The sequence below is a fragment of the Delphinapterus leucas genome, chromosome X (genome assembly GCF_059928025.1).
Source record: "Delphinapterus leucas isolate spDelLeu-1000000601 "Yukka" chromosome X, BTC_Dleu_Yukka2, whole genome shotgun sequence".
Classification (NCBI taxonomy): Eukaryota; Metazoa; Chordata; class Mammalia; order Artiodactyla; family Monodontidae; genus Delphinapterus; species Delphinapterus leucas.
In genome coordinates this window covers 15,987,655-16,000,021 of record NC_143150.1, presented here as the reverse complement: position 1 = coordinate 16,000,021, position 12,367 = coordinate 15,987,655, and the positions used below count along the sequence as shown (strand labels likewise).

Genomic DNA, 12,367 nt, shown 5'->3' with positions numbered 1-12,367 from the left:
ATACCTAGGAGTGGAATTGTGTGGCCTTTATTGACTTAGAGTCCCTTAATAGGGATTACGCTGCAGGAAGCTGAAAGTAAGCCCCGTGAAAACGGAACACATGATTAAGGATATGGGAGAGAATTTTAGGAAAAGGGAGGTTACTGAGAGGTAGAAACGCACTAAGAGATAAATTTATCTACTTCATAATTTGTACCTCAATATTTAGGAAGCCTAAACATTTTATCTGATGCAAAACTGCCTCCATCTATTATAATTGGAGACTCATTGACCACAGCATACAATATTAGGCATGTGTGGGTGGACAAGTACAGTGGTCAGGGCATGAAAGGCACCGAAATCTGAACAGCCTACGTGGTTGTTCACTTTTTCGGAGCCATCAGTAATTATGACAAGAATTTGCTTTAACGAAAAATTCCACTTAAAGATTCGAGTGGAATTTCTACTCCTTGTAGAGCCTACCATTACATAATTTGTATTTTTGTTAACCTGGCCTCTGCAGAGACCATTCTGAATAGTAGTCTCCTCTTGAAATATGGAACTATACCAATAAGGTTTTGGAGCAAGAAATTATGAGGGAGAACAGAGAACTCTGTGATGACAGGAATCACTATTACATAGATCTAAATACAGCCACAAGTCAAACTTGTCCTCTTAAAATTGATCTAACCCAGTTAATTAATAACAAAGAAATCCATCCTGTTTCCCAGACAGAATTTGACCTTGAGTCATAGGCCAAAAGTTTAACCACTTCGTTTTTCTCCCATTGGAAAGATCACCTCAAGCACCCTGAGTCATTTGAGCGCAGGTACCCGATGGTTCAGTAGATGTGGCTTACCCGGGACTGAGATTTATACGGAGGATTTTTGAAGTATCCATCACATCACAGAATTCTTTTTCTTTAATGAAGACCTACAGAAATCTCTCTTCGACCTCAATATCAGGAAAAACCATGCTTCTCCTGAACAACTGGACTGTTTTCATTTTTATCCTATGTAAGTGGGAACCTGTTAGAAATGAAAATGCTCAGGTTCCACCCCAGACCTATCAAGTTAGAAACTCTGGACGTGAGACCCAACAATCTGTGTTTTGTTAAGCCTTCCTGGTGATTCTGACGCAAGCCAAAATTTGACAACATTAACTGAATTGGACTGAAACCAGGAAGACCAGCTTTAGAAAATTGGTAATTTATTTGTTCAATGTCTCATACTTCCTTTTGAGTTAAAAGGTTACAGTAAGGTTGTATTACAATTGCTTAATCTACAACCAAGTAGTTGGTTTTGAAAATCTAGGATGATAATATTGACCAATTATGTACTAAAAACAAACAAAAAGGGATTTCATCATCTTGTATAGGCTAAGTGCCCTGCAACTTGAACTACAGACGATTAACTAGACACGGTTATGCTTTGTGCGTGAATTACAGGGTAAATGAAGTAGATATTAAAGCAGATGAACTTAAATGATCTATCACGATTTACTTGTTAGCCTGGAAATCTCTTGTTCTTTAGTTAATAAAACACACAGAAAACCTAAGTCCACGATGCCAAGTGAGCAAATATGGCTCATTGTCAGGAACTGAGTGTTTTTTAGCTCTTGCCGCTTTCAGAGTCCAGAGGGAACCTGTTTCCATCTCAGCTCTGCTATGGAATGCTTTGTGTGACCTCATAGGAGATAACTGTCCCCCTCTGAACCTCATTTTTGCCTCTGAAAAAATTGAGGATTTGATTTCATCATCTTTAAGTTCACTTCCATCTTTGATCTGCTGGGATTCTGGAATTCTAGAGATCCCCAAACACCAACAGCACCCGGGACATCACTGCTCTCTCCTGACCTCTCCTGACCAGAGGGCAGAGGAAGGAGGGAAAGCACACATGGGGTTGCAGCCTGAGGCAAGCATGCCTGAGATCTTCCGAGTTCAGATCATTTTAAAAATCGCCCGCCAGGGTTTGTTTCTTACTAAACAATGCTGTGTGGCCATCAGCCGAGGTGTGAATTGGGGGATACTGCTTGCTCTTTGCTAAATGTTACACAGGAATCCCAGAGAGATTTTATCACTAGCTTTGTGAGAACAAGATGTGAACGGTATAGAGAGCCGTTTTCTGTAGAGCCGATCTTAAAGAGGCAGCCCAGTGTGTGAAATTACGTAAGGGTATATACTTCAAAGCTAAGGGGTTTGGGTTTATCCAAGCATTCCCCTTCCCCTTTCCCATCAAAAACAGTTATTTCACTGGGTAATTCAAGACCTGGAGATAATTTCATAAGGAGTGGAGGATAGGTGTGGTTTAGGTTGTTCAAATTAACCAGATAATTGATTCAATTCATCCAATTCACTCTCCCTGTAGAATTTATTGCACCTATTATCGTCAGTAGAAAAAGCTATCTTTGCGCCTCCTGTTCATTGGCCAGCCAAATACTTTGCTGTCTTTCATGCCACTTCCCAGACTAATTCTGATCTGGATATACTTATAAGCACCTTACTACAAAAAGTTTCTCCTAGCTGAGAGATTATCCTTTGAATTTGATCATTTCAGAGAATATTCCTTAGCAGGTGATATTATCCAATGCCTTTAGACTGCTGGCCTCCCACCCTGCATATACACACAGAAATCACATACTTACATTTTCTGTGTCAAGGGGCATTTCTTGCTGGTACTATTGCTGGTACTAAGGGAATTGCCTTAATTTTCTGCTTCCTTCGGTTGATGTAAACATTATCTCCATGCCCATCACCTCTGGAGTAGCCTGTGGCATTCCCTCACTTGAAAAGAATGATTTTCATTCTTACAAGTCCTTTTGCGTCAGGACCTCGAGCTGGGTTCTGCATTATTTTGTTTTGGAACAAGGCAGGTTCCTTTTAACCACTTCTAAAGGGAGAAACCCTAAATGGCATTTACAAAAATATATAGCATTAAAACAGACGGTCAAACGGTAAAAGGGTGTTTTATTAGGACATTTAGAGACAAAGCAACTGGTGATTTGCCTGGATTTTGCATCTCTTAAAGGTTGCTTTGATACTGTGCAGCAGAGCCCTGGTAATACGCAGGGTTGGGAATTACCATGTGTCAGAGCTGGGTGATAAGCCCAGGTCACCTGAATTATTCCTTCTTGGAAGTGACATCAGCCCTATCAAAATGTGAATGATTTGTTGCCTCAGCACCTCTCTGCTATTAAATCTAGAGGAGTGGATTCAAGTTTGTGCTTCAGGGGACACACATACTTATTTACCCTGTAAAAGAGAGTGCACTAGACCACCTTCTGATTGCAGAGAAGTGGATGAAAATTGACAAAATCTATACAGATCTTCGTGGTTAGACATGGAAACAGAGTGATTCTAATAAACAATAAGTATTGTTTAATAACATCTAGGTAGTCCATAAGATTCCCTAGCAGGGAAGAACAAGCAACTGCAGAGCATTTCCCAAACCCCCCTCCTTCTGTCATGGAAACGCCGGTAAAAGTCCTCCACCTCCCACACTCCAGTGCCAGATCGGTAAGCATTTAGCCAAGCATGCTGGGAGACAAAGAACAACCGAAGGAAAGGAGTATCCGGGTGTCTTGGATTTGCTTTCCATTCTGCTCTGTTGCTCTACCATCTCGTTACTAGACGTAGGCATTGGACGTGACAATCAACTACATTTGAACTGAGCAGAAGAAATATTAAAGGCATAGGCTTCAGAAGAAATGTCTCAAAGGCAGCCTCAGTCACCTAATCAGACTTTAATTTCAACCACAAATGAAACAGAATCATCAAGCCCTGTCGTTCCTAATGATACCACAAATAAAGGAAGGACCGGTGACAACTCTCCAGGAATAGAAGCATTGTGTGCCATCTATATCACTTATGCTGTGATCATTTCAGTGGGCATACTTGGAAATGCTATTCTCATCAAAGTCTTTTTCAAGACCAAATCCATGCAAACAGTTCCCAATATTTTCATCACCAGCCTGGCTTTTGGAGATCTTTTACTTCTGCTAACTTGTGTGCCAGTCGATGCAACCCACTACCTTGCAGAAGGATGGCTGTTCGGAAGAATTGGATGTAAGGTGCTCTCTTTCATCCGGCTCACTTCTGTTGGTGTATCAGTGTTCACGTTAACAATTCTCAGTGCTGACAGGTGGGTTTCTTTTCTCAGTTATATTTGCCAGGATGTGAAATTAGGCGAAAAGAAAGGAAAGCTTGTACGGAGCATTCACTGGCTACTATTCTGCTTTTCTCACACTCTGTAACCTGGATGTAAGATTGAAAAATCGGGGGGCATTTTAAATAAAAGTCGGTGTAAGAATGTTAAAATTCCTGTGTTAGCATCGGACGAGAGATTGAAATTGTGTGCTTCAGGGATCATTTAATTTCTTTGAAGTGTAATTGTTTGTTTGAAAGAATACTGAACGGTGTTTTCCCCCTCGGTTTATTAAGGCAAATTATTCCAGGTGTAAAAGAAAAACAATCCTTTCTTTATACATTAGTGCAGCCTAGTGGTGCAATATTGTCAACATTAAAACATCAACATAGGTGTGAAATTGACCACATACACATTACTGTCTACTGGAAGAATGGTAAAAAGATACATGCATCTAATTTATTTGAAATGCATCAAATTAATTAATGGCAGAAAAACGGTGAGGCTCTCAGCTTCCTGGTAACTCAGTGTAATGTCATCACTTAATTGTATTTGTTTATTTCTATAGGCGTTCAATGACATTCTCACTTCCAGACATAAATTAATCCCGGCTGACTTTTAGAGCTCTATGGATGGAGCGTGTGAGAACCTCTGGCAGCCAGGGTGTTTGGGCTCTGTTAGGATATTTTCAGTCTACGTACTGGGTCTTTCTGTGCCTATTGTATAATGATAACTGTGAAAGCATGAAGAAAAACTGAGGCTCCAAATGTTAAAAGTGGTGCTTTAAAGAGCCTGCAAGAAGCCTGTAAGTAATCAATGCCTGGCAGTACCAGAAGGAAAAGCTTCTTCGGATTCTGGAATCTGAGAGGAGGAAAAGCTTTCCCTGTGTCTTTTATGGAATTTTGCTTTGACTGGTTTTATATTCTGTTTGAGGGCAGATTTACTTAAAGGCTGTAGATTTTAAGGTGGATTTGTCAGAATAAGGAGGCATCTTTTCATGGGTACAGGGTTTCCGATTTCACCCTTGCCTTGCCCTAAATCTACCTACAGATTGGATCGGCTTGGGCACGAAATTAGCACTTATGAACAGGGAAGAAATTAACCCTCTCCTCTTTCCTGCATAAACTCATGGAATTCTTTTCTAGGAAGGTCGATGACTGCTCTCTCACAAGGAAAGGAGAATTAGGTTTAACATCAGTCACTTACATAAAACGGAAGTCTTTTAGAACACAAGGTAATGCACAGGTAATGAATTACTCTCCATCACACACAAAATCATGCCAAAAAATATTTATTTGCCCTAAGTAGAAGGTCTACAAGAAAATTATAAAAATTGCAAATCTGGAATATCTCGTAACAGTGAATAAAGGAAAAAGTGATTAGCATCAATATAAAATACTGGGATGTATTATGCATATTTGAAATCATAACCAATTCCAGTTGGTTAATGTTGACTTGGTTATATACATATGGTATAAGAAGGTAGAACTGGATGACCACGGAGATCACTTCTAACTTTAAGATTCTGTAATTTTGATATTGACTTTTCCCTTTGCTATGATTATGTGTTTCCAGATACAAGGCAGTTGTGAAGCCCTTGGAGCGTCAGCCCCCCAATGCCATCCTGAAGACCTGTGCCAAAGCTGGCTGCATCTGGATCGTGTCTATGATCATTGCTCTACCAGAGGCTATATTTTCAAATGTATATACTTTTCGAGATCCCCACAGAAATATGACCTTTGAATCGTGTGCCTCTTATCCTGTTTCTGAGAGGCTCCTGCAAGAGATACATTCTCTGCTGTGCTTCTTAGTGTTCTACATTATTCCACTTTCGATTATCTCTGTCTATTACTCTTTGATTGCTAGGACTCTTTACAAAAGCACCTTGAACATACCTACTGAGGAACAAAGCCATGCCCGCAAGCAGGTATGTATTAATCAGGACTCACACATGAATTTAGAAGGGAAATGCCTCCTTTTGCACCCCTGAGCAATAAATACTTTAGCAGTATCGTATTTTTGTTATGGTCATGGGCTGTGGAGTCTGTCAGACCCAAGATTTAATTCCATACCAGCTGAGCAATCTTGAGTAAGTTACTTAACATCTCTGAGCCTCACTTTCCTCATGTATAAAATGAAAATGAGGTCTGGATGACATATATGAAACGCTTAGCATAGTTCCTGCTGCATAGTAAACATTCAATAAGTGGTACGACTACTATTATTAGAAAGGGAGCAGCTCAAGTTTGGGATCAAAAATCACCCCCACAGGATAGTGAGAAACATCACACAAGGTGAGACTATAAAGTGAAGCATCTTTTGTTTAGAAAAACACAGGATGGTAGAACTGGCAAGAAGCCATAACATTATTCAATGCAAACCACTTACACACAGATCAGCAGACTGGGCAGAGGGGTTGTCTCGAGGGATGCAGCGCCAATGGCAAGAGAACACAGTGATTCACAGAAGCTTGATTAAGACCATTGCAAGACCCAGGTGTGCTCTCCTCTCATAAATATGAACAGAATAAAAAGAATATTGGCAAAACATCGTTCCATTTGATTAAAAAAAACCCAACAGGATTTCTATCTTTCTTGGGTGGGAGGAGATGATTCCATTTACCTCTTAACCAGTATGTGCAGAGCTCAGCGCTTTTTTTTTTTTTTTTTTTTTGAGCTAGTACATTCAGTTGCTTCAACAGTGGTGGTCAGGAGGCTAAAGTTGCATTTTAATGCCCATGTGACCAGTTATCTTTGCTCTATCTGTGACTACAGGCAATGTCTTCACTTAATCTGGTTCATTTCTCTTATTAAGAGGTGCAGGTAGGATTATTTTCATACATGAAGGGTGGCACATTGATTTTTATTCCTTTGACTATATAGTTAGAATTCCTATACGTTAACAACAATTTTTGGTACCAATTTAGCAACTTTCATAATCCCCAGAAGACTATTCTAACCTAGTCAGCCTCTGCTGGTGCAGTGAAAGCAGGTTTGTATAGCATCTATTTCTTAATTAAATTAAATTTTCGATAATTCCACAACACTGCTTGAGATAATTAGAGACACCCTAGAGTATCTCAAAACCAGGGATGGGAGTCTCTGAATTAGAGCTAATCAGAGACCAAGATCACGGGTTACCATGTCAATTAACTTGCTGTATTCTCTAGCCACCGGCTGACTTCCTTTACCTGCACGTTCAAAGGGACACCAGCCTGTTAACTGTAAATTTCTATGTAAATCTAGAGAATGGCTTTTTAAAATCTCTGCCAGCTAAATGTTTTTGATTGGGTTTTCGGTTGTTTTTTGTTGTTGTTTTGTTTTGTTTGGGTTTTTGTTTTGTTTTGTTTTCTTGGTTGTTGTTTTTGCCATTTTTCTTCCCCCTATAGATTGAATCCCGAAAGCGAATTGCCAAAACGGTGCTGGTGCTGGTGGCTCTGTTTGCTCTCTGCTGGTTGCCGAATCACCTCCTGTACCTCTACCGCTCATTCACTTCTCAAACCTACGTGGACCCCTCTGCCATTCACTTCATTGTCACCATTTTCTCTCGGGTTCTGGCTTTCAGCAATTCTTGCGTAAACCCCTTTGCTCTTTACTGGCTGAGCAAGACGTTCCAGCAGCATTTTAAAGCTCAGTTATTCTGTTGCAAGGCAGAGCTGCCTGACCCTCCTGCTGCCGATACCCCTCTTGACAACCTGGCCGTGATGGGAAGGGTCCCGGGTGCTGCAAGCACTCAGGTGTCTGAAATTAGTGTGTCCATGTTTGCTGGCTGTACTGTGAAGAAGGAAGATGACAGAGTCTAGCTTTTCAATTAAAAATAGTATTTCTCCTCCCAGCGTGTGTATTCAACTCTGAGCTGTGTGTAGGTGTATGGTGTCAGGATTTTTGTTGCTTGAGAATTGTGCTGAAATCTTAGCAGGGAAGGATCAGACAAACCATGATTTTCTTCAATCTACAAGCATTAACGAACATTATTGGGCTTTCTAAATAAAATGGAGCCCCACTAGGCATAGAAAGACATATCTGCGTATGTCAGTGGGTCCTATGAGAGGTTGAATAGGAGGTGAAGTGAAATAAACAAGATGACACTTAAAAATCTAATATGTTAGACGCAAGAGGGAAGAGACATGGGAACATATGTATACGTATAACTGATTCACTTTGTTATAAAGCAGAAACTAACACACCACTGTAAAGCAATTATACCCCAATAAAGATGTTAAAAGAAAATTAGGCCTATGAATAAAGAACTTCCCTAAAAAAAAAATCTAATATGTTTCCATCACATCTCTGATGCTTATAATTTCACATATACTCCTGTGATTTGCATAAGACTGTGTTTATTATGTGGTGTAAATCTACAGATTATACTTTGCATATGAAAAGGGGCTCAAAGAGAGGTAAAACATCTCTTCTGCAGTTTTCTTAAAAAACAAAGTCCTAAAAAAAAACCTTCCCAGGGTTTGTTTTTGACTGCCCTTTTCCATTAATCTCTATTCCATTAGAACTAAAGCTATGCAATGACAACGTCTTGGGGTCAGTGAGCATAAAGTACCGAGTAAGGATCGGGGGCAAGGTGTTTGCCTTACTAGGTCAGCACTTACTGACTTAAGGTAGTTCTGGAGTTACAACTCCCATTGATTGATTATTGGGCAAAGTTATCTTTCACACATATTGTGAAGAACTTGCCTTCTTCATAGGCAGAATAAGTGGCCATGTTTATGGTGTCATCTGAGGGCTCCAAAGAAGGACCCCTGTCAAAAAACCTGTGAGCCTGCCAGTGTCTGAAATTCTTCCTTGAAGGAAATTCATTTCTTTCTGGTAAGCAGTGCCCTCTTTCTAAAAAATGCAGAAGTACCACATGAGATCCCTAACACCTGGGTGTGCAGTTATTATCAGATCATCTTCCTGCTTGACTACCTTAAACCTGATGTGTGCCTAAATCCTGTAAGAGTATGACCTAATTAATCTCTGGCCTTGGAAATCAGAGGATTTTCTATCCTCTGCTCCTACTTGCTAACACTATAAGCTTGCTAATAAATATTACTTCAAACAACTGTTGTCAATAGACGTGTCAGATTTAGATTTATGGTTTCAGAAAATGTTTTCTCGGGGGCAAATTAAAGCATATGTTTGGCACTATCGATAGTTAAATTTGAATTTTCAAAAACTTGATTTTGGGGTGTGCTTTTGGTAGTTTTGAGCTTTCTTTAAGTGGCTTGTGTAATTGTGAACTTTTGCTTAAAGGTGTGGCTTGAAAAGGGGATATATATTAACACTAGACTTTACATTTAAGTAAAATTGGCTTACTTAAAGTGGGGGGGGTGTTAGAATTGTATTAGTATTGCTTTGGGTTGGATGTTGTAACAAGGGGAGAAAAATAAATATGAAATAAAGTTTTAAATGACTGTGTAACTTTATATTCTAAAAACAATACTTCTGACAGAATATCACTGAGAACGTATTTTAACTCCAAAATGTATTTTCAAGTGCCAAACTCCAAAATATTTTACTATTTTCCTTACTCTGGGTAAAAAATTACATCCTTATTCTCCTAAGCATAACGTTTTAGAAATAACTTGATAAAAGTACCAGATTACAAAAGCTAAGCGATCTTTTTTTTTTTTTTTTTTTTTTTTGCTGTTCGCGGGCCTGTCACCACTGTGGCCTCTCCCGCTGCGGAGCACAGGCTCCGGACGCGCAGGCCCAGCGGCCATGGCCCACGGGCCCAGCCGCTCTGCGGCATGTGGGATCCTCCCGGACCCGGGCACGAACCCGCGTCCCCTGCATGGGCAGGCGGACTCCCAACCACTGTGCCACCAGGGAAGCCCCTAAGTGAGCTTTTTAGCAGTTGACAAAACTAGAGCTCCAAGAAGTTTGATTTTCTTCATTCTCAGTAATCCCTAGGTGACTTAGGGATCTGATATAAAATAAATCCCTGAATGGCTTTATAGGGCCTCAGCCTCCCATCCAGAATTAGGGAATTGGGATTAAAATTCATGGCTTTGCTTTGATTTTTTTTGGAGTGGGTGGTCTTTTTTTTCACAGATTATCCTTGTCAGAGCTAAACTTACAAGTAGGCCCCAATATCCACAATTTTTCTCACACTGACTATTGTGTGCAGAAATGTTACTACATTTCACTTCTTTGGAGAGGGTCCTAAATGGGGGCATGGGGGAACACATGAAAAACAAATTTTGTATACTTCTCAATTTTGCTCAGGGCCTGCCTTGACCCAAGACTTAGAATAATGGACCATAATAATATAATATGCTACAAAGCAGGAAAACAAAGTCACAAACTTAGGTAAGTCTTTGTCATTGAAGTTGATAGTATTACAAAACATTTAATACTGGTATACCTACTGACAATAGCAAATTTGGGTTTAAAGAATTTCTGCAGTTATTACCATCTTAAGTCAGGGATCCATCAATTTTTTTTTGTCAAAAGGAGTTACTTTTATTTCCACTAAGTCTTGAGATTACAGGAAGTGGGGACAGGAAAATTCCCGAACAGAGTGAGCCTGAATGGGCCATTAAAAAAAATCTACTTTGGTATAGTTCAGTAATTTTCCAGAAAGACTTCCTAGGCCAGGTAGATGACTTCTCTGTCCAGGCAGTCTCTGCTTTTGTAGGTTAATGAATTTTTATCCACCAAGAAGTCGGTGGCCTATTAGGCCAGGAGTACAGCACAGATCACCCCTCACAGAGAAGAACGAAGATGATGATCAGGGAGAAGCCGGCTGTCTGGGTTTTGTCTTCCTGGGTCCAGCAGCCCCTTGTGCAGCCCATCCATATTCCATTCCTGGAGTTTCAGGAGCTACCCCCATCCTTATAATAACAAAGGATCCCCCTTTTTGCTTGTTAACTTGAGTGTTTCTTGCAAAAAATTTTGGAAATAAAAACAGGTTATAGGGACTTCCCTGGTGGCGCAGTGGTTAGGAATCCACCTGGCAATGCAGGGGACACGGGTTCGAGCCCTGATCCCGGAAGATCCCACATGCCGCAGAGCAACTAAGCCTGTGCGCCACAACTACTGAAGCTGGTGCCCCTAGAGCCCGTGCTCTGCAACAAGAGAAGCCACCGCAATGGGAAGCCCGCGCACCGCAACGAAGACTAGCCCCCGCTTGATGCAACTAGAGAAAGCCCGCTCACAGCAACGAAGACCCAACGCAGCCAAAGATAAATAAATAAAATAAATTTATATATAAAAAAAGAACAGGTTATAAAGAGATACTTCCAGATTACCTCAGTTCCTAGGGATTTCATTCTAGGAATCCACAAGGAAATAAGAACAGGAACCAGGCTTCATAGAGACAAAAGTATTGCTTAAAAAAAAAGAAAAAAACTGGGAATTCCCTGGCGGTCCAGTAGTTAAGGACTCCACACTTCCACTGCAGGGGGCACGGGTTTGATTCCTGGTCGGGGAAGTAAAAGCCTGCATGCCGTGGGGCACGGCCAAAAAAATTAAATTAAATTAAATTAAAATAAAAAAAACAAAACTGTCAGGGCCAGTGGCCAAGTAGAATGCCATTGTAGGTACAAGCATGCTTAGGTCCCAACTCCACTGCTCCACTATTACAGTAACTCAATGACCCTCTGTCACTGCCTCAGCTTCTCCTCTCACCCCTGAAGAACTTCTCCACACAAGGCCTCTGTTCTGCTTACTACCTTCCCTGTGTGGGCCTCCCTGCTTCTGGGTTACTCTGACCATGTCCCTGTCTGTTCCATACTCAACCCTCTTTCTGGGAGAGGCTTATTGGCTCAGTGAATCAAATTCAGTCTAGAATGCGGGTCTACCCTACCAGGTCACCTCACAGGCCTCTGGGTAGCCCATGACTGGGTCATATGGGAAGTAACCTTTTTGGCCTCCTGCTAAGAGGGGCCTGTGGAGAGAGCAGGCACTCAGTGTTACGTGCAGCAGGGCTGCGTAGCATATTATCACCTATGCTGTGAACTCACTCAGGAATGAAATGGGAGCCCAATAAACACATTGCTGAAAACAGCTGTACACTATTTTTGAATCCTGGAAGAAATATTTAGCAATGCTTAAATGAGCCTAATAAAACTCATGTTATCTATATTATAAAAATGCACGCAAGTCCTACTGCGTGCATGTTTTTTTCTAAGAGAGCAAAAAACGACGTTAGTGGGGCAGTAAAGCTGGTGTGCACACTGGATGTTAAAAGTTTTAGGTTTGGAGCTTGAGCACGTCTGAATCATGGAGTACAAGGGGCAGGCAACTGCT

General features: G+C 40.8%; 1 protein-coding gene across 1 annotated transcript; it reads left to right on the top strand.

The window, feature by feature from the left end:
- Window positions 1-3,684: 3,684 nt before the first annotated feature.
- Window positions 3,685-8,444, top strand: BRS3 (bombesin receptor subtype 3). The gene is made up of 3 exons (XM_022554294.2): window positions 3,685-4,118; window positions 5,697-6,048; window positions 7,510-8,444. The coding sequence occupies exons 1-3, from the start codon at window positions 3,685-3,687 to the stop codon at window positions 7,921-7,923; spliced, it is 1,200 nt and encodes a 399-aa protein (XP_022410002.1). The 3' UTR covers window positions 7,924-8,444.
- The last annotated feature ends 3,923 nt before the right edge of the window (window positions 8,445-12,367 follow it).

Bases quoted from the DNA above. Each gene is read 5' to 3' on its own strand.
- BRS3 (XM_022554294.2), top strand. From the start codon at position 3,685: ATGTCTCAAAGGCAGCCTCAGTCACCTAATCAGACTTTAATTTCAACC. The intron at 4,119-5,696 runs GTGGGTTTCTTT...ATGTGTTTCCAG, and splicing joins ACAATTCTCAGTGCTGACAG to ATACAAGGCAGTTGTGAAGC. The intron at 6,049-7,509 runs GTATGTATTAAT...TTCCCCCTATAG, and splicing joins AAAGCCATGCCCGCAAGCAG to ATTGAATCCCGAAAGCGAAT.